Below are 22,385 nucleotides of genomic sequence, written 5' to 3'. Positions count from 1 at the left end.
ACTAACATAAAAGTTGCGTAATTAAATTTCATACAACATAGAATTGGTTAAAAATTTAAAAAATAGTCACCCTTGTTGCAAAATAGCAATAATTGCGAAAAAAATATACAAAAACAAGTATTCGCCCAGAAAAACTTTATGATACAGTTAAACAATACTGTAAATTTCATTAAGATCGGTTTAATAGATTTTGCAAAATAAATTTTGCAATCCAGCTTTCGCAAAAAAATTAATTTTTTCAAAATGTTACAGGACTGAAAATATGTATAGCAGATAGCAAGTTGAAATTCTTTGGGCTTATAGAAGTGTACTGTTCCTTTCATTTGCAATTTGCAAAACTAAAATCGATTAACTACCACGGCGTCAGGAATTTTTTTAAATAAACATTAATTATTGGTGCTTCGCGCCGGACAGCGGATAGTTTGCTCTGATTGGGCATTCCAATGACCGTTGATAATGATTGATACATTTTCATTTTTATTGCATTTCGATATAAATAAATAAATTTATTTATTGCAAAATAAAAACACACACACTATCCTTTGAAATAACACTTTTTTTAGCAAAAACTTACTGTGTTCATATATTTTAACTTGGAGAATAAATGTTTATTATTTTTAAACATATGCAATTGTTTAAACAATATTTCACAAACAATAATAAAATTAGTTTGATTTTTGTGGAATTAAAATATTAAAATACAACAAAATATAGAGTAAGAAAATATTATATTAGATAAAGATTGGAAGAAATTTTGGTGGAAATCAACTTGTGTGAATCGAACACCGCTGTCCTGCGCGTAGCACCAAAAATTAATGTTTATTTAAAAAATTTCCTGACGCCGTGGTAATTAATCGATTTAAATTTTGCAAATTGCAAATGAAAGGTACAGTACACTTCTATAAGCAAAAAAAAATTCAACTTGCTATCTGCTTTATTTTCAGTCCTGCAACATTTAAAAAAAATGATTTTTTTTTGCGAAAGCTGGATTGCAAAATTTATTTTGCAAAATCTGTTAAACTAATCTTAATGAAATTTACAGTATTGTTTTACTATATCATAAAGTTTGTCTAGGTAGAATATGAAGGTCCTAAGTGTATCATGAATGGTTGAAAAACGTAAAATGCGAATACTTGTTTTTGTATGATTTTTTCGCAATTATTGCTATTTTGACTATTTTTTGAATTTTTAACTAATTCTATATTGTAGAAAATTTAATTACGCAACTTTCATGTCAGTACAACTTTTCACAGAAATGAACAGTTTTAAAGTTATTATCAAAAAACCAATAAAAAAATCGAATTTTTCCTTTATATTTTAACATTTTGATTATTTAAACAATGTTCCGGACCATTTTGAGTGGGAGGATAACTTAAATATTATTATTTGAGTTATTTTCAAGCAATTTCTGCAAAACAATTTGAGTCACCTCTCAACGTCCATCTCAAAACAGATGCGTCCTGGACTACAGGTCAAAACTTTCAGGACCTACATTCAATCGACGCTGCTTTATTGTTTCGTAGTTTGAAACGCGGACGGGAGCAGCTGATGCGTAAAATATTTTTAAAGATAATTACCTACTTATCGAAAATAAACTTGTAAAATGCCGAGGGTGTATAAGCATAAAAATAAGAAGACCATGAACTTTAAGTCATTTAAGCATGTATAAGCAGTCATTTAAAGTAATATTGCTGAGGAAACAGAATACTTTCACATTAATAATATAGAAGCAAATTCATGGGTTGTAATAGAATATCAAACTAAGAACAATATTAAACATTTTGTAGGACAAATTTCAGCTATCAAAGATGATGAAACTAAAGTTAATTTCCTAAAACTCTCAAAATTGGGAAAATTTATATGGCCTGATATTCTTGACGAAGACAATGTTCCTCTAAGTAACATAAAAAAAGTATTAAATGCGCCAAAAATTTGCCAAAGAGGCAAGCTGTGTTTTGTTTTGGACTTGTCTGCATATAATTTTAAATATGTAACTTTCTTTATGTAATAAAAGTTGATTAAAATGTTTATTATAATTTAAAATCATTTTAGTGTGTTTATCTTCACCCCAGTTAACTAAAAATCATTTTTATTAAGTAAAACCATAGACAGTCAACTTCACCCCGGATGGGTGAAGCCCATTGAAGACCAAAGAAGCAATTTATTTTTTCTAAGTTTGGTTTTTTAAAATACCCGTTGTTTTTTCTACTAAAATTAGAGTTAAGACCTATACACATATTATGCAAAAATAGATGTTACATTTTATTTTGTTATCTAGAAAATATATTTAGTTGAAGTTGAAAAACGGTCAACTACACCCCTTTTTACGGTACATATTATTACGTGCTTTGAAAGTTACCATATTTGACCTTTTAATGTAGTTTAAAACTATAAATTTTAATTGTAACAAAAACTGAACATAATATAATAAATTGAAAGAGGTCTTTTTTTACACCAAACTCTATTCCAGTCGATCAAGTCTTCATTCGTCAGAATGCAATAATGTTCTTTTTTCTATTCTCATACTATAACATATCAATTATGATGTCACTACCTGTATCATAAACTTCATTATGATACCGATTTTTATCAAGATACAGATTTTTAACCAATAAAATCGCGATATGGCATTTGCGATAAAGGTGTTACACGCGCAGTGACCAATTGCGAGTCAAATACATACGGTTTGACAGTTCTCAATATGTAAACAAACCGTCAAACTGATAAACTACTGAATTTCTTTGTGTTACAAAATTAATAAATTTGAATATATTTTTTGTTGTGAATGATCATAGAAAAAATAGTGTATACAACTTGCATTTAATTATCATTATGAAGCTCGTACTCTATACGAAACTCACCGCATACGGCTCGTTTCGTAACCCTCATACTCGCTTCATAATGATCATCATTAAATGCTCGTTGCATAATATACTCTTTGCATAACTTTTGCGAATTCGCATTGTAATATTTCAAATCTTCTGGAATTTTGGATAAATATATTTGATATACACCCAGAAAAAATATTCATTTTAAGCAAGATGATAAGGTAAAAATGCTAAAGCTGCTGTTCTTAACAATAAGAAAATTAAACTAAATATCTTCAAAATATTAAACAAATAGAAACGTTTTCCGATTTTGGTTACTGTCTCGATGTAACCTGATCTAGTGAACTTTCTTTTTGGAAGTTTTTTTGTCCTTCTTCTTTTTGTGTAGACATGACTGTCTCTTGACGTTCCATCGTTTTCGAGATCTTCCCACTAATCGTCTTCCTAGTGAAGAACCGTCTCTCCCTGTCCTTACTACACACTCTCTTTGTCATTCGGGTTATATGGTTATTCAATTATTCTACTCTTCTGTTTCTTACCCAGTTATTTATGTTCTCTAAGAAGAGTTTTCATCTCTGCTGTTTCTAGCATTCTTTTTGTCTTCTCTATGTCAGGTCGTGCTTTTATCGTGTTTATCAATATTGGTCTGATGGCTGTTTGGTAAATTCTGCCTTTTATTTCTTTTCCGATATTTTTATAAGGAAAAAGTAGTTTTGTTATCTTTTAGTCGTAGTTTTGTTAGTTTATCTAGAGTCAATCGTCTTTATTTTTTGATTTGGTCTATGATCAAATTAATGAGAGCCTTAGGGCCGGTTGTTCGAACGCTAATCAACATTGATCACTATCAAATATTTAATTACTGTTCCAACTGTCAATGTCAACTTTGGTTGGGATGCTGAAAACATAGTTAATTATAATTATGAGATTAGTTAGTCAATTAACATAACAATTATTAACATAATTGATTAACTAATTTCATAATTGTCATCAATAATTATGTTTTCGGCAACCCAACCAAAGTTGACATTGACAGTTGTGACAGTAATTAAGTATTTGATAGTGATCAATGTTGATTAGCGTTCGAACAACCGGCCCTAAGAACCTAAAAGCGACCTAATGATACCCCAATGTAGGTGTAATACTTGTAAGTAGAAAGTTCTCTTAGCAAGTTCTTCATTGAATTGATCCTCACAGTTTTTTTAGACATGAAAATACCATGCAGGTATGGGCACTATAAAATATTTTCTTCCTGGTATCAAATGCAAATATGAAAATTACATTTTTGGAGTAATTTTTTCTCGAATGTTTCGTACATTATTAAGGTTAAAATATACAGGGTGTCCCGAAAAGATTGGTAATAAATTATACCACAGATTCTGGGGTCAAAAATAGGTTAATTGAACCTCACTTACCTATATACAATAGTGTACACAAAAAAGTTACAGCCCTTTGAATTTACAAAATGAAAATCGATTTTTTTTCATATATCGAAAACTCTTGGAGATTTTTTATTGAAAATAGACATGTAGCATTGCTATGACAGCAACATCTTAAAAAAAAATTAAAGTGAAATTTGTGCACCCCACAAAAATTTTATGGGGGTCTTGTTCCCTTAAACCCCCCAAACTTTTTTGTACGTTCCAATTAAATTATTATTGTGGCATCATTAGTTAAACATAAGGGTTTTAAAACTTGTTTGCTTCTTAGTACTTTTTCGATAAGCCAGTGTTTATCGAGATATTTTGAATATTTGTCGAATCCACCACATATTTGTATATGGTTAAGTACGATTATAGAGACCTGTGTTGACAATCTGAAAATTTATTTATAATTTACATTTTTAGGTATATTTTGAAAAAGAAGCCACATCTCAATAAAAGGTGACATCAAAAAAAGACTGAGAGGTAAAAAAGTTTTAAAAATACTGTGTTTAACTAATGGTACCAGAATAATAGTTTAATTGGAACGTACACAAACATTTGGGGGGTTTAAAGGAACAAAACCCCCATAAAATTGTTATGTAAATATATTAAAAAAGAAGCCGCATGTCGATAAAAACTGGCTTATCGAAAAAATACTAAGAGGCAAAAAGTTTTTAAAATGTTGTGTTTAACTAATGGTACCACAATAATGAATTAATTGGAACGTACACAAAAGTTTGGGGGGTTTAAAGGAACAAAACCTCCATAAAATTTTTATGAGGTGGACAAATTTCACTATAATTTTGTTTTAAGATGTTCCTAACATAAGAATGATACATGTCCATTTTCAATAAAAAATCTCTAATAGTTTTCGATATATTGAAAAAAATCGATTTTCATTTTTTAACTTCAAAGAGCTGTAACTTTATTTATGAGCACATTTGTACTAAGGTAAGTTAGGTTCAATCGAACTATTTTTGACCCCAGAATGTGTGGTATAATTTATGACCAATCTTTTCGGGATACCCTGTATATTTATAGTTTTTCAATATTCTTTATAAAATATAACTAAGTAATAATAATTTTAAAAAAATTTTCTCATTCGTTTTTAAAATTTTCAGGAAGGTGAAGAAGAAGGTAAGGCAACTTTAAATATACATGTTGATTTTTGTAACTGTCATTTTGAAGAAGTTCTGTTAACTGGTCCTGGTAATAAATTGTGTCTTTAAAGAACTAAACTAAATACTAAAAAACTAAGCTTGATAATTCCTAACTTTTAAAATAAACTACATTTTAGATAAATATGTTTTAATGTCAGTGGTAACAATAACTCTAGAATTCTGCACGTAAATATTTCAATAGAGTGTAATGTCGATTAAACCTTTGATGTTTTGAAGTCTTATAACGAAGTTTTTAATGCTAGCACCAGCGGCAGCTCCTCCAGCAGAAGGCGAGGCTGCACCAGCACCACCTGCCGAAGGTGAAGCGCCGGCTGAAGGTGCCGAACCCGCCGAAGGCCAACCAACGGAGGATCAACCTGCAGAAGGTGGTCAACCTGCAGAAGGAGCAACTCCAGAGGGACAACCTCCAGCAGAAGGAGCACCTGCCGAAGCACCTCCAGCAGAACCAGAAAAAGAAAAAACGCCAGAACCACCACCAGAAACAGGTAGGTGAATATTTCTGGGAGGTATGAAGGTATAAATGTTCAGCCTGCTTATGGTGTGGTCATCTTCCGAATAGTGTTCATCGTAATACTTTTTACTATATATTTACTGCTACTTTAGTTTATTGCACGTAGTCATGATGCCAACTTACATAAGTAGTGATGAGCTATGATCTGTGTACCTAGAAGTTTCCCCTAAATTAACCGATGCAGGAGCCTGTAGTTTGAACTTCTATTTCAATAATTTAGATAGTGCCGTTTTTTTTTCGAAAATTTAATGTAACTTTGTCTCTAGGTTTTCATTATTGATTATTCGTCCACACCATGATATCTATAATATTTTTTCCTTAATTATATATGGTATATTTTGCTGCAATCTCTTGTTATTGGTTTATTCCAAAAATGGATTGAATATAAAAATACATTTAAAATGGGAATCTGTAGTTGATTGGGAAGTTTTATGCAGAGAAAAGAGGTAAGTATTAGTTTCTATGAAGATAAAGGTTTCGATGTAGTTTCGAACTTCAAGTATTTTAATCTATAACCTCTGTGTCTATAATCTCTTTTACTGTAAAATCCCTGTCTCACTTCTCTATATATAGAGCCTGCCTCTGTCAATTGGTCATCCACTTTAATTTTGGCAGTTTGGTTGCAATATAGTAAGTCTCTATCATCCAAACCCGCTTTTTTCAAGATGATTATGAGCTTAACATGTTTTACTCTATTAAGCTGCCTTATTCTATCTGCCTTATTGTAGTCAATAAAATTGATCTATACGTCACAGTTGGCATCCCTGCAGCTCTACATAGGTACTTGTAGAGCGAATATAGCCTCTCGGGTGCCTAAGGCATCGCAGAATACAAATTGTGTCCATGATACTTGGTTTTCGAATTTTCTATAAATATATTCTGCTATGTATCAATTTTAAAAGCGTTTTAAGTATTTAAGGGCCTTATTAGGCTAAATTGTTCTGTACTCTTTGCATCTTTTTGCATTTAAGTTTTTTGGAATATTTACGAAGGTAACCAGGTAACTACACTTTAACCAGCTTTGGGGGATTTTTGGAATTACATATGTTTGGGGGGCTTTTCCTTGAAGTTACGTTAAATTATACTATGTTTTTGTAATCGAGTTTAAGTTTACACAGTTTTGGTTCCGCAGGATTCGAAACATTCAAAAAATTAGTTCTTAATGAAAACTACGACATTATAACATTACCTGAAACGATATTAGCACCGACAGAAGACAAAGAAGCAGTAGCTATACCAAATTATTCACTAGTTGAAAATCGTAGGGGCAGTGGAGATGGCGTCATAATGTACGTCAAAGACTCTCTTAAATATAAAGTTGTTGATTTAACAGCTGCAGCTACTGATACTGAGCATGCACATCTAAGTTTTGAAGATTTGTTAGAGAAATTAAAGAAGAATGGTAAGATACTAAGTAGTCTTCGTCATCATTGTACGTAGTCATCGTGTTTATTTCCATTCTTACGTTATAAACGTGTATCATACATATTTTAACAACTTTTTTATTAACATCTTCATTTGTAAATTTAAGCAAAAAAATATGTTGCTATATAAATAATAATATGTCACACAATGTGTTAAATAAGCGCACTAAATAATCATATGTACTTCTAACAACATTTTGTATCTAAATCATTTAGTTTTGTTTAATTGGCAATACTATCAAGCAATTACGAGTAAGTATATAATAATAATATTAATGCTTATATTAAGGACATGCTGCCGAAGCTGCAGCTCTAGAGGCTAAAGCATCACCACCACGAGACGGAGCACCACCAGCAGAGGGTGCTCCAGCAGAAGGGGCGCCTCCTGCCGAAGGTGCACCACCAGCAGAAGGAGCTTCTCCAGCGGAAGGAGCAGCACCAGCAGAGGGAGCGGCACCAGCTGAAAGTGCGCCAGCTGAAGGTATTGTAATAATCTTTCTTTTAAGTTTGCAATCCATTGGGTATATACAATAAACAAAATTGGTAACATTGACTAAAGACAAAATAAATTTTACCCAATGGTAAAATCAAATTACCATTACTGCAAAGTTATATTGGAAAGAGATATATATGTTATAAATACTAACTGATTCGTTTACAAGTTTACTCTAAATTGTAAATCCAGTGATTTCATTCTCTTTAACCTACGTTGTTCCTGGGAATTTTCTAGGAAGATAAGTGCAAACTGGTTTTCATAATCTTTCAGTCTGGTAATGTATGCATTGCTACGTTTCTGGGTCACGTCCTGTACCATATCTATTTTAAGGTCACGATGAATAATTCTGTTGTTGATGTACCACGGTGCATTGGTGATCGTTCGAAGGATTTTTGATTGAAAGCGTTGAATGATTTAGATGTTGGAGTACCTAGCTATTCTCCTTAGCTCCAATCCATATGTCCAGATCAATGTAAGTACTTACTTACTTAATCCAGAACTCGTCTACCTTTCGGTGTGAGTTATTACGGAGTTAGGTTCTCCGTCGTTTTCTTCCACATTTCCTTCCATTTCCTTCTATCCATGGCCAATGCTTTTGTTTCCTCCCATTGTATTCCTCTTTTGTCGGCCGCGTCCCTCACTTCTTCTGTCCACGTCTTTCTTGGTTTTCTTCTCTTCTTTCTTCCCAAATCTCTCGCTTCATATATTTGTCTTACTATTTTCTCCTATTCTCATTACATGTCCGAGCCACCTAAGTTGTCCTTGTTAAATTGTTGTTGTAACTGGGTGTATTTTCAGATTTTCTCTAAAAGTTTGATTTCTTATTTTATCTTTCCTTGTTTTCCCCTCTACTGTTCTCAAAAATCTCATTTCTGTGCTTATTCCCACATAACAATGATGTTCGCATCATGTTCAAAGCATATACTACCAACATTCGTCGGAGTATATTCTTTTTAGTATATGCGTAGTACAAGCATAGCATGTACCTTAAAAAACATTATAAATTTAATGTTCTTTGCATATACTTCAAAGAATACTCTCGTACCGAATATACTGAGCACATTCGTGTACGTAGTATCTCGGAATATTCGTAAAACATGCATAATATCTTTATTTTGTTTGTGGTGCTTTAAAATATTATATATTTTGGTAACTCAATATTACTTAAATAGTAGGTATCTAGGAAAATACATATAAGTATATAAATTTTAGTTACTTATACATAGTTTAGTTTAGCTAAACATTACATAATAATTTATAATATAAATAATTAAAATTTATAAATATGTATTTACTTTTTAAGTAATATTGTAGAATGTAGGTACTAACTACATTCTCATATGCAATTAGAATATGTAAATATAATAGGTATTTGGTAGAACCAGTAGAACCTTAAATGAGATTCTCTCTCTTCAATCCTGACCCCCCGGAGGGAGTGTAGTGGTCGACGTGATGTCGTGTATTGTCCGTCTCCAAAGATCTCTGTCTCTGGTCATTTCTTTTAACTCATGCATAAGTCTTTTGCATATTCCTGTTATTTGATCGATCTATCTTGTTGGGGATCTTCCTCGTGATCTTCGGCCTTCCACCTTTCCTTGTATGATGAGTCTGTCCATGTTTTCTGTGTTGGTTCTCATACCATGTTTAAAGTATTTTAATTGTTGGAGATGGACTTTACTGGAGAGCCGTTGGCTAACTTTTAGCTCTCTTAAAATCGAATTATTTGTTCTATGGTCGGTCCAAGGAATTCGTAGCATTCGTCTCCAACAGAACATTTCAGTGGCGTCTATCTTTCTTCTTTCCGAATTTCTCAGGGTCCAAGATTCACATCCGTAAGTCAGTATTGGGAATATTAAGCAGTTGATCAACCTCATCTTTAACGCTTTTGAAATTTGACAGTCCTTCCATATTGTGGTCATTTTTGCTGTGGCGACTTTTGCTAGATCACATCTACGTTTTATTTCTTCCTGTAGTGACCCTGTGTTTGTGATTAATGATCCCAGATATAAGTATGAGCTCACAACCTCAAACCGATCAATTGTGGTTATATGTGGATGATTGTTATGTAGTCTATCCACTATCATGATCTTTGTCTTTGATATATTTAATTGCAGACCAAATATTTGACTTTCGTTTTCAACCAGTCGTATAAGATCAATCGGCTCTGCTTGACTATTTGCAAGAAGGGCTTTGTCATCTGCGAAACGTAGGTTGTTTATTTTATGACCATTTATTGAGATGCCTTTTTCCCATCCTTCAAGTGCTCGTCTCATAATATGCTCTCCATATACAGGGTGTCCCGAAAAGATTGGTCATAAATTATACCACAAATTCTGGGGTCAAAAATAGGTTGATTAAACGTCACTTACCTATATACAATAGTGCACACAAAAAAAGTTACAGCCCTTTGAAGTTACAAAATGAAAATCGATTTTTTTCATATATCGAAAACTCTTAGAGCTTTTTTTATTAAAAATGGACATGTGGAATTTTTATGACAGCAACATCTTAAAAAAAAATTAAAGTGAAATTTGTGCACCCCATAAAAATTTTATGGGGGTTTTGTTCCCTTTAACCCCCCAAACTTTTGTGTACGTTCCAATTAAATTATTATTGTTGCACCATTAGTTAAACACAATATTTTTAAAACTTTTTTACCTCTTAGTACTTTTTTGATAAGCCAGTGTTTATTGAGATATTTTGAATATTTTTCGAATCCACCTCATATTTGTATATTTATGTATGATTATAGACACTTGTTAATAACCTGAAAATTTATTTATAACTTACATTTTTAGTATATTTTGAAAAAGAAGCCACATCTCGATATAAGGTGACTTATCAAAAAAATACTAAGATGCAAAAAAGTTTTAAAAACACTGTGTTTAACTAATGGTACCACAATAATAGTTTAATTGGAACGTACACAAACATTTGGGGGGTTTAAAGGAACAAAACCCCTATAAAATTTTTATGTAAACATATTAAAAAATAAGCCGCATCTCAATAAAAACTGGCTTATCGAAAAAATACTAAGAGCCAAAAAAGTTTTAAAAACGTTGTGTTTAACTAATGGTACCACAATAATAAATTAATTGGAAGGTACACAAAAGTTTGGGGAGGTTTAAGGGAACAAAACCCCCATAAAATTTTATGGGGTGGACAAATTTTACTATAATTTTGTTTTAAGATCTTCCTGCCATAGGAATGATACATGTCCATTTTAAATAAAAAATCTCTAATAGTTTTCGATATATTGAAAAAAATCGATTTTCATTTTGTAACTTCAAAGGCCTGTAACTTTTTTTATGAGCACATTTGTACTAAGGTAAGTTAGGTTCAACCGAACTATTTTTGACCCCAGAATGTGTGGTATAACTTATGACCAATCTTTTCGGGACACCCTATATTGAATAATTGTGGAGATAGTATACATCCCTGTCTGACACCCCGTTCTGGATGAAATTCGTTTGAAAGTGAGTCAAGCACTTTAACTGATCCAGTAGTGTGTTCGTATAGTTCAGTTATAAGCGAAATAAGGTGTTTGGGTACGCCCACTTCTTTTAGTATTTGCCGTAAGTGTCTCCACTTGACCCTGTCGAACGCCTTACGATAATCTATAAAGCATATGTACAGTGGAATATTGAATTCCCCAGATTTTTCGATTATATGTCTTATATTTAACAGGTGTTCTCTAGTACCTCTACCTTTGGTAAATCTAGTTTGCTCTTGTGGAATTTCTCTTTGAAGGAATGTTTTTAGTCTCTCGTTGATTATATGTAGCATTATTTTACTGGCATGTGATATAAGAGAAATAGTTCTATAATTGTCGCATTTATGGAAGCTGCCTTTTTATGAATTGTGGTTATTGTAGATTTTGTCCAGTCTTCAGGCCATTGTTTTGAATGTTATCATATCTGGACCTGGTGCTTTATTATATTTGAGCTTACTGATCGCGAGTCTTACTTCATTTTCAAGTATAACAGGTTCTTCTTCCATCTCGTCAGAGATTTGGTTAACAGGTTCTTGGCGTTGATCATCTTTATATAGGTCCCTGCAATACGATCTCCATGTACCAAGATGAGATTAGGTGATGATGAAAACATACTACTGAGCAATATAGCACTTATAGCACTTTCTTAGAATATTCCTAAAAATATAGTCTGCCCATACAAAGATGTGCGGTAGTACCTACGTTCTAAATATATAAATAGAAGGTTTATAGCACTTCCTTGGAATATTCTAAAAAGTACGTTCTTGGTATAAACTAAAAAGGTGTGCGGTAGTACGTTCTAAGTACAGTAGAACCTCGATAAGTCGGATTAATCGGGACCGCGGTCGATCCGGGTTATCGAATATCCGGGTTAGCCGGAGAATATGGTAAAAATTAATAAAATATGGTATACTTGTAGATAAACTCCATTATAATTGCAAAAACATGAAGTACACATGCACAGTACATCTAAATTACGTAAAGTTGTGTACAGTATTATTCATTTCTTGATAAAAAAACTCACGTCAGTTTCGGTTGTGTCAATTTTGTCTGACGAGAATCAGTCCGGGTCAGCCGGACTTCCGGGTTGTCGGAGGCCGACTTATCGGGGTTCCACTCTATATAAATAGAAGGTTTATAGCACTTCCTTGGTATGTTCTAAAAAGTATATTCTTGGTATATACTGAAAAGCAGTGCGATAGTACATTCTAAGTATATACGTAGAACGTTTAAGTATTGTAATATAGTATATACTCAGTATCTGCTCTGTACATTCGCAATGGTAATTACGCATATTCTCAGTATATACTTTTTCTGAAAAGTATGTTCTATGAATCTACTAAGAACATGAAATTGTTATGTGGGTTAGTCTATTCTTTTGCCTTTTTTTAATGCCCAAGATTCACAGGCATAGGTTAGAGTGGGTTTCACAATCTTTTTTACTATTTCCGTTTTTATATTCTTAGGTATTTCTTTCTTTTTTAAAAAGTTACTCTTAATAATATTGTACAGGTTACGAGTCTTTGCAAATCTTTCATTTATCTCATCTTTTAATTTTCCATCCCGGCTTATGATGTAGGTAAATATCGATGTAAGTATTGTCTTATAAAGTTTCAATTTTTTATGCAGGTATAACCTAGTTACTTTCTCTTGGCCCAAATATTTTCTTTCATGTGAGACTTCTGTTCAAATGACTACAAACATATTTTACCTCGTTGGCTGCAGGTATCCCAGCTTTGATAGAATGGGGTTTGGGAGTTGCGTCTTGATTTTTAATGAGGTAACATCTACCTGACAAATATGACTCAAGAAGAAAGTAACATCTGTGCGGTACTCTCAGTTTTAGCTTGTATAGGAGGCCTTCATGCTGCATATTCTCAAATGCCTGCCTAACGTGTAGAAACGCCGCTGACCAGTATCCCTTGGCCTCAAAATAGTCATTTATATGTTTTACCAGTTTGTAAACTTCATTTTTTTACATGATTGTTCAATGACTGAAATCCATATTGGTGGTCTGAAATTAGATTTTTGATCCAGTGTTCGAGTCTTTTGACTAATAATTTTTCGAACACTTAAGACGTGATTTGCAAGAAGCTGATTGGTCTGTAAGATGTACTAACTTCTTGAGGCTTTCCCTGTTTTAGAAATATCTGGGATACTTGCCATTGATGTAGGAAGCAACCTAAGTTTAGTACGGTGTTGAATATTAACGTTATAAATTTTATGCATACCCTGGAGATTTTCTAGCTTTTAAATTATTATTAATAGCTAACGTGACTTCATACGATTTAAATTTCAAAATATTCTTCTTCTTGATGTTCCTATTAGTGACGAATGTCGGCGATCATCATGGCAATCTCTATTTTATCTGCAACAACGCGGAAAAGCTGTACAGATGTGTTGAACCAGGTTCTGAGGTTCTTTAACCAGTATGCTCTTTTTCTTCCGGGACCTCGCTTTTCAAATATTTTTTCTTGCAGAATGGCTTGTAGGAGGGCATAACTCGATTCATTTCGAATACTGTGTCCAAAGTATTCCAATTATCGAGATTTGATGGTGGCAGGTACATCTCGGTTTTTCCCCATTCTTCTAAGGAACTCCTCATTTGTGACCCGGTCACCCAATCACCCGGTCAGTCCACGGGATTTTAAGAATTCTCCGGAATAGCCACATCCTAAGTGTTTCCAATTTTCAGCATATATCTTCGTTCAAGGTCCGTGATTCAACACCAGAGGATAGAGAAGACGTAGCATTGCAGCATTCCTACTTTTATACCAAGAGGAAGGTTGTGGCCTTGACAAAGACCCCCATGCGGTTGAAGGTGGATCTAGCTTTTCCGACGCGCGCTTTTATTTCTTGGTTGTTGGTTCATTCTTCATTTATTTTGATGCAGAGGTAGTTGTAGTGCGTCATTCTTTCTACAGGGATTTGGTTGATGTAGAGCTGACTTTCTGTTATATTTTTCTTGATAGTAATCATAAGCTTTGTCTTCTTTAATTTTATATTATAATACGTGATTTTATTCATGAGAATACCTTTACGGTAAAGTAGAATACCTTTTGCAGTTTCGTGCTATGCTTCGATAAATATTCTTCCAGAGTAGAGATTGAAAATTAGAGGGGACAAAATGCAGCAATTGCCTCACTTCAGGCATGATTTTCAGATATTTGGTGTGTTCACCTTCAACTCTGAGGTTTGTAGTCTGATTCCAGTAAAGGTTTCTAATTATTTTCAGATCTTGATTGGAAATTCCTGCTTCTTTTAGTATTTGGATCATCTTGGCGTGCTGTACTCCATCCAACGCTTTCTCGTAATCAACCAGACATGCGTATACGTCGAAATTGACGCCTCTGCATCTCTGGAATAAGACTTGTATTAAAAACAAAGCCTCTCTCGTACCAACAGCATTCATAAACCCGAACTGGTTGGGCGAAATTTGACTTTCACATAGCTAGTAAATTTTCGTATAGAAATACTCGTATATCTTTAGGAACAAGTTTAGGAGATGACTCATCAGGCTTATCGTACGGTATTCTTCGCATTATTTAGCTCCTGGTTTTTTTGGAAGTGCAATAAACTCAAACTTCAGCCATTCTGTTGGTATTTCTCCAGAGTTGTATATGTTGTTGAATATCTTTGTGATTATTGCCAGCGTCGGATTAACCACTAAGCGGACTAGGCGGCCGCTAAGGGCCCGCGCACTTGATGGGGCCCGCGTTTGACTCAAATGCATTAATTAATATTGAATTATTTAAGCAGTTATTTTAAAAACATATAAAATGTTAAATAAATCAAATTGGGCTAACGGAGACAAAGAAAAAAGAGTATGGTTAATTTATGATTTCCAATCAAACTCAGTTTTTTGTTTTGTCTTCTTTCAAATATGTCAGGAAAACACAACCGACTTCAAGCCAAAATTAAGCAGTTGTCTCCAACGGAATTTTATATTCCATATTCTATTCATTCCCTCAATTTGGTAATCAATTTTGCAAGCAAATTTTTCTTAGAAGCTGTTAATTATTTTGGTATGATTCAATAACTATTTGTTTTTTTTTTTTTCAATTTCTACCCACCGATGGGACTTATAGTCCATGTCCATTCCCTCACGGTAAAATATTGTAAAACCTCCGGATTTTAAAGAACCTTTGGATTTTAAAGAAGAGCTTGTATTGAAATTAAATTTAGCATACACATAGCTAACATGTCAAATAAAAAAAGTGTTATTGTGCCGATGTGTGCTTTTGGTCTGAGGTTAAGTTGACCCCTCCTCGGGGATGAAAAAATATACAGTCAAAATACGTCTGGAAGTGGATAAACTGACTAATTCTAAGCAACTTTTGTTCAATAGAGTTTTTTCACTAAGTCAATACTGTTCGAGTTATTTGCGAGTGAATATTATGTTCAAATAACTCAAAAGTAAGTATTTTATCGAAAAAAATATACTTAGTAAAAATACAGCTATAAAAAAGTGAAAAAATGGTGTATGTGTGAAGTCTGTAGACCCAGTAGGAGCAGAGTTGTAACTAATGAAAAGTCGGTTATTATTCGTCAAATTCCAAATCGAATATTTCAACGTGAAATAACCAAAAAATGAAGCACTTTTGAAGTATTTAAAAATGCTTTATTTTTGTATTTTAAAAAAGTTTCTAGCATTAAAAGTAAGCAAGATACGCTCAAAAAAACTTCCTTGTTTTGAGTAAAAAGAACTGGTGAAAATCACACCCTAATTAGCATCCCAAATTAAATTAATCGTTACCGCTTCACATGCTACTTTATTTATGCATTTTTTAAGTGCTCTGTAAGTTTTGTCGGTATAAAGTGCTTATTTATGAAAGGGGTGTAGTAGAAAGGGCTTAAAGTCACTAATCACGAGTATATGCAAATTTTGAACAGCCATATCTTAACCAATTTTTGTCTTACAGTAAAACAAAAAATCCAACATATTTAGAAAAGCAAACCCTATATTTTTTTGCTATTTAAGATTTTTGGTATCACTAAAATAATTTTTAAGTCATTTTGAAAAAAAAAACTTTTTCGAAATTAAAAAAAAATGTTTTACTTTAAATCTCAATGTTTTGAAATATAAGCACTGCGAACCAGTGAAACTTACAGATCATATAAATAATACATAAGTACAAACTTGGGGAGTGATTTTCAAGATTTTTTTGAGAAAGAAGGGACCAACATTATTTTGAGCTTAACTTGCTTAATTTTGATACTAGAAACTAAAAAAAAAAAAAACAAAATTTAAGCTTTTTCACTTTAAAGAAGTTGTGATGAGTTTTCACCAAGAATTGCTTCATTTTTTGGTTATTTACGTTGAAATATTCGATTTGAAATTTATCGAATAATAACTCATTTTTCATTAGCTCCAGCTATGCTTATACTGGATCTACATACTTCACACATACACTATTTTTTTACTTTTGTATAGGCTATATTTTTTCTAAGAATATTTTTCGTAATTTTTAAAACGCATTTTTTTTTTGTTGAAAAATTAACATCTCGGAAATAACTCGAATAGTATTAACTTAGTGAAAAACTCTATAGAACAAAAGTTACTTAAAATTAATCAGTTTATCCATTTCCACACTTATTTTAAATAGGTTTTTTACCTCCGAAGGGGTGACACTCATCCTTATGGCAAAATCACACCAGCACAATATCACTTTTTTTCTTTGGCATGTTAGTTATGTGTATGCCAAATTTCAGGTCAAGCCAAGCGGTTTTTCTATTCGGAGCAAAAACCGTGAGTAAATGCACTATTAATTACAAGTTGCTGCGAAAAAGACTTACTAGATGGTATACCATAGATGGTATATATTATACAATAGACTTATACTAGATAGTCAGCTGGATTTGATGCTGTTATAGTTGTACAAATTTTATATAGGAAAATGAATAAATTTTAAATAGCTCTTTTAACCATTATGTGGTCCAAAATTTTAGAACGTTTTAGTGCTGCTAGTAAAAATTAAAAATTCCAACTATAAATTTATCAGCAGTTATTTTACTGATATCTTTAGCAAAGTAACAAATGAAAAAAGAAATTTTTCTAAAAGAAAAATGATATTTTTTACATTATCGTAATTTATTTATATAGTAACTACCCAAAAAACTTAAATATCTGTAATGTAAATTTGTTTTAAGTAAATGGTCGCTTTAAAGGGGCCTACTTATTATGACCACCTAGAGCCCCATGATGCCTTAAACCGTCACTGATTATTGGCTATTTATTCGTTGTCTATTAGTTTGAGTAGTTCTGATTGAATATCATCGGGACCTGCTGCTTTGATATCCTTCAGCTGTGTTATTGCAGATTAAACTTTCTGCTGTAATAATCTTGATCCATCATTTACCCCTTCTTCTAGCTCAAAGGTGTTATCTCTTTGGTTCTCAAATAGTTTTTCTAGGTATTCTTTTCATGTTCTTATTTTACTCTGTCTAAGACGATGTTTCCATCAGAATGAGTTAGATTTCCTTTCTGTCTCCATCTCCATCTTACTCTACCTGTGAGTACTTTAACTTTCCTATGTACTCGTACATTGTGACTATCGTACTTTGACTGTAGAGTCTCGATATCTTGGCATCTCTCCACTGCATATTTTTCTTTCGCTTCTCTGATTTTCCTTCTTATTCTAATTGCTCGTTTAACGTGGCTTGAACCCTCATTTTCGTATTAGGATACGTAGATCGTATGATAGTGATTTTTTTTGCACTACATATTTTAAGTTTGATCCAAAATACCCCCACCAGTTGAACGTGGTCCGTCTCCAAGTCTGCTCTAGGATAAGTCTTGGCAGATGTAAAGCTGTTTCGGAACCTTTTGTTTACTAAAATATAATCTATTTGATTTCTAATTCTCTTGGGTTTATCTTGAGTGGATTTCCACGTGTACAGCTTTCGAGGTAGTAATTGACAAAATGTATTGGTGACAACGATTTCTGAGTCTTCTGCGAATTTTTCTAGGAGATCTCCTCTTCTCTTTCTGACTCCAAATCCATGTGCGCCGATGAACTGCGTCTTATCTCCAACTATAATATCTCTAATTTCGGAATAGGCAAACTCATTTAATATGGGCATTTAATAAATGAGGATATGTCTACTTCCACAGGTGACTCCATCAGATTGGGAGTAAATACTTCGAAGATACTAATCTTTATAACAATTTAACCTGGTGATTATGCTAATAACGTATCTTTAATTACTATGCAAAATGTAAAATCTTTAAACTCTAATAATTATTGTCGATATATTTTGTGAAAAATTCTACTTATTAGATTCCACCACAAAACCCCACAACAAACATTCTTTATATTTCTTATCGCTAAGTATCAAGTATCGAAAGTTGAATTAAACTTTTTTAACATTTTTCTTTTGTGAAGAACTTGTTTTACTTTTAGGAGCCGCTCCTCCTGCAGACGCCCCAGCAGCAGCGCCAGCAGCCGATGCAGCCCCTGCGCCCGAAGCGGCACCAGCCGAGGCTGCTCCTGCTGAAACTTCTGCCGAAACTCCCGCTGAACCTGCCGTCGAGTCAGTACCAACGGAACCAGCGCCAGCTATTTCTTCACCGCCCATTATAGAAGGTGAAGATTCTGATGAGGATGTGTGTTACGTGTCGTCATTTCATCGTTCTGTCTATCGATCATCACATTATTCATCATATGTGTCTAATGTTGGTTGAATGTTCATGACCATTCAACCATCTTTCTCTACCAACTTGAATATAGGTATGAGTCATTATCACCACTAAATAATTTTGTTGCACCAAAGTCATAAAGTCATTTCATTCTCAGTTCATTGTAAGCTAGTGTGCATAGATAGATTAGAAAATTAGAAATCTGTGCAAGTAAACTCGCAAATATATCTGCAGACGAAAGTTAACATAGTATAAACAAAACACAAAATTTTCTTGCAGTACTAGTGAGAAAGGATTAGTTCTGAATCCGTCACTATAATAAGTGGATACAATGATATTAAGGACCGCCAAAAAATTCAAGATGCAACCTTTGCAAAAAAATCATGCAAATCGTATTTTAGGGTTCTAAAAGCCTAATTTTTGGTAGAAGTTTGGCAAGAAGAAGTCACAATTACACGTGCTTATTATGCACAATAATCAAAGGTCTGCCAATAGACAGAGCAGCCGTTATAGCAACTGCAACCTTAAGAGCGTCTGCGCAAAATTTCCGGCCAATACTTTTTAAATGCATTCATTTTTTTTTTCGATTCCTGAAAAAACTAATAAATATTTTTGAAAAATTTAAACGCAGAATGAAAGATTACATTATTGTCGAGGGCCGAGAGTCCCTTATAATAAACAAAAAGTTTCTTTTGAACGAGATATTTGAAATTAAAAATCGTAATCTTTTTCACCCCTGTAACTTATTAAAATAAACATTAAAGAAGTTTTCCGAAACTTTCTGCCCTCAGTAATAATGTAATCTTTCATTCTGCGTTAAAATTTTTCATAAATATTTACTAGTTTTCCCAAGATTCGAAAATAATGAATGCATTTAAAAATCATTGGCCCGAAATTTTGGGCATACATTCTCAATAGCTCAAGTACGCTTCGAGTTGGATAAGCATATTTTCTACACTCAAACCTTAGATATTCAGACGATACAATTCTAATAAGTGCATCCGAAGAAAAAAACTCACACCTAATATAGCTAATAAAAAACGAAAGTAATCGACGTGGTCTTAAGATCAATAAACAAAAAACAAAAATTCTGATACTTAGTCGATTATTCAAACTTACTGCAAACAGACGGGGCCTTGGATATGGTTAACGCAAACTTACTGCAAACAAGCCTTGGACCAGATTGAAATGGTTAACGGGTTCAATTATCAAGGATTCTACATTAATAATCCAAGCTCTTATGAAACCTAAATACATAAGAAAGTAACCAAAAATGCTGTGAGTAGTTAACAAAACTATGGAAAGATTGCTTTTTAGATTGAGAGTGAGTGCCTTAATTTTTCCTATTTTTCAGTTACGGGTCCAAAACATGGACGATGAAATCGGATGATAGGAAAACAATTGAAGTCTTCGAGATTTGGTTCTGGAGGAGAATGCTTCAGATCTCATAGATAAAGATAGTTGATCATATGGTAGGAAATTAAGACACACAGTAATAAGGAAAAGATTAACTAGGAAAAATCTGTTATTCTTAATGGAAACTACGTTAAAAAAGTGAGATATTAGTATTAAGGACTGCATAATATGTAAATAGCCGGGACAGAAAGAGCAATGGAAAGAGCAATGTTAGGTATACGACTGTCAGATAAAAAGACGAACGACATGGTAAGATCAAAAACAAAAGTCGATGACATATCAACAAAAATTGTCAAACTTAAATAGAGCTTCGCAGGCCACAGTGCTAATGATATTATAAGGATAGCCGGAACAAATGGGAAATATTTTGCTCAAGATTGAAACCGATGGAAGGAGTTGGAAGAGGCCTATGTACAAACATGGACGATAGAAGGCTCGGAAGAAGTAGCCAGACCGATGGCTTTACGTACTCTCCGAAGCACGGAGGCGCCTCAGTTAAATTAGAAATAATTGAAAATTTTCTGATATCTGTCGGGATCGATCCCGGGCTGTCTGGTTTGTTAAGCCCCTACCTAGCCACTGGACTATGGCTTCCATTGGTTCGCATTTACAATTCAATCAATTTTAAACATAAACCTAAAGTACGTTGTGTAATAACACATAGAGATGACAGATATTAATAGATAGAGATAGATAAGTGCCTAAGAAGACAAAGAAAAATTATTCATACAGAGATGATTAATTTGTGAGTTTAAAAATTAAAAAATGTTCTAAATTAAGAAAATTGTATGTCTGACGGATGGCTAAACATATTTTTCTGATGAAATTTAACGCTAGTCTATATCATAAAAGTATCATAGTGTTTTTATTTGTTTTTAACATGTTTTGGTCATGTGTTGCCAACACCTTGGAGTAAATTAATGTCTTCCATAAGGTAGATTACTTACAAATTATTATAGATTTTCTAATCTCTTTCCCGTATTTTCCAAATATTTTTATAATTAATGAAATTTATTAACGTTTCAGCTGCTGCTTAGAATCTTAGGATAATGGAACAACAATTTTTAAGGGCTAATTAGGAGAATATTTGTATGAGTCAATATTTTGTTTAATGATATTTATACAAATAATGTTATGTTTGTCTGTAACAATATAAATTTATTTTACTTATTAATATAATACATAACTAACTGAATTGAGTTACTTATAGTTATTTTGTTAATATGTTATTTTCATCCAATCTAATTTCAAAATAAATGTATTAAAATATTGGGAGATGTTTTTTTTTATTGAAAATAGTTATCTTAATGCTGCCTTAATACTAATTTTCAATATACAGTAGAGCGTCGATAATCCGAACCCTAGTAATCCGAACGCAAAAAAAATTATAAAATTAAAAAATATGATCGCGGACCGAATTTTTGGATTTAATATGACAATATGGGCAAAATCTGACCGCGGATTTTTGTTTTGTTTATGCAGAAATACATACAATATATTTGTTTATTATCTTCTTCTTCTTGTGCCACTCCTATCGGAGATTGGAAATCATCAAGGCTACCCTGACTTTGTTTACAGCTGACCTAAAAATTCATTAGTGGTGCAGCCAAACCACTCTCTCAAATTCCGCAACCATGACATTCTTCTAGGGCCTGGATTCCGTTTTCCTTCTATTTTTCCTTGCATATATTTTGAAGTAATGCGTATTTATGACCTTCATCAGGTGACCCAAATACTCGAGTTTTCTTCGTTTTATCGTTAACAAAATTTCTGGGTCTCTTCCTATCCTTCGTATTACTTCAAGATTTGTGATTCTTTCAACCCAACTTATCTTCAGCATTCGACGGTAGCACCACATCTCGAAACTTTCAATATTTTTTATGTTGTTCTGTTTGAGAGTCCAGGTCTCTACACCGTATAATAGCGTGTTAAATACGTAGCCTCTTAGCATTCTTAATCGTAGAGGGATGCTTATA

At 32.9% G+C, this 22,385-nt stretch overlaps 1 protein-coding gene across 1 annotated transcript; it reads left to right on the top strand.

Moving 5' to 3' along the window:
- Positions 1 to 5,301: 5,301 nt before the first annotated feature.
- On the top strand, positions 5,302 to 21,679 carry LOC126881475 (tropomyosin-1, isoforms 33/34-like). Its single transcript, XM_050645749.1, has 6 exons — positions 5,302 to 5,386; positions 5,673 to 5,915; positions 7,074 to 7,343; positions 7,655 to 7,846; positions 18,758 to 18,940; positions 21,436 to 21,679. The coding sequence occupies exons 3-6, from the start codon at positions 7,229 to 7,231 to the stop codon at positions 21,444 to 21,446; spliced, it is 501 nt and encodes a 166-aa protein (XP_050501706.1). The 5' UTR covers positions 5,302 to 5,386; positions 5,673 to 5,915; positions 7,074 to 7,228; the 3' UTR covers positions 21,447 to 21,679.
- Positions 21,680 to 22,385: the final 706 nt, after the last annotated feature.

This window comes from Diabrotica virgifera, chromosome 3 (assembly GCF_917563875.1).
Source record: "Diabrotica virgifera virgifera chromosome 3, PGI_DIABVI_V3a".
NCBI lineage: Eukaryota > Metazoa > Arthropoda > Insecta > Coleoptera > Chrysomelidae > Diabrotica > Diabrotica virgifera.
This window is presented reverse-complemented; position numbering and strand designations above follow the sequence as displayed.

What these genes read in the sequence shown, in the direction of transcription:
- LOC126881475 (XM_050645749.1), top strand. Translation starts at nt 7,229, where the DNA reads ATGTACGTCAAAGACTCTCTTAAATATAAAGTTGTTGATTTAACAGCT. An exon ending in AGAGAAATTAAAGAAGAATG is followed by an intron (nt 7,344 to 7,654) that starts GTAAGATACTAA and finishes GCTTATATTAAG; the next exon opens with GACATGCTGCCGAAGCTGCA. An exon ending in TGAAAGTGCGCCAGCTGAAG is followed by an intron (nt 7,847 to 18,757) that starts GTATTGTAATAA and finishes TTTTACTTTTAG; the next exon opens with GAGCCGCTCCTCCTGCAGAC.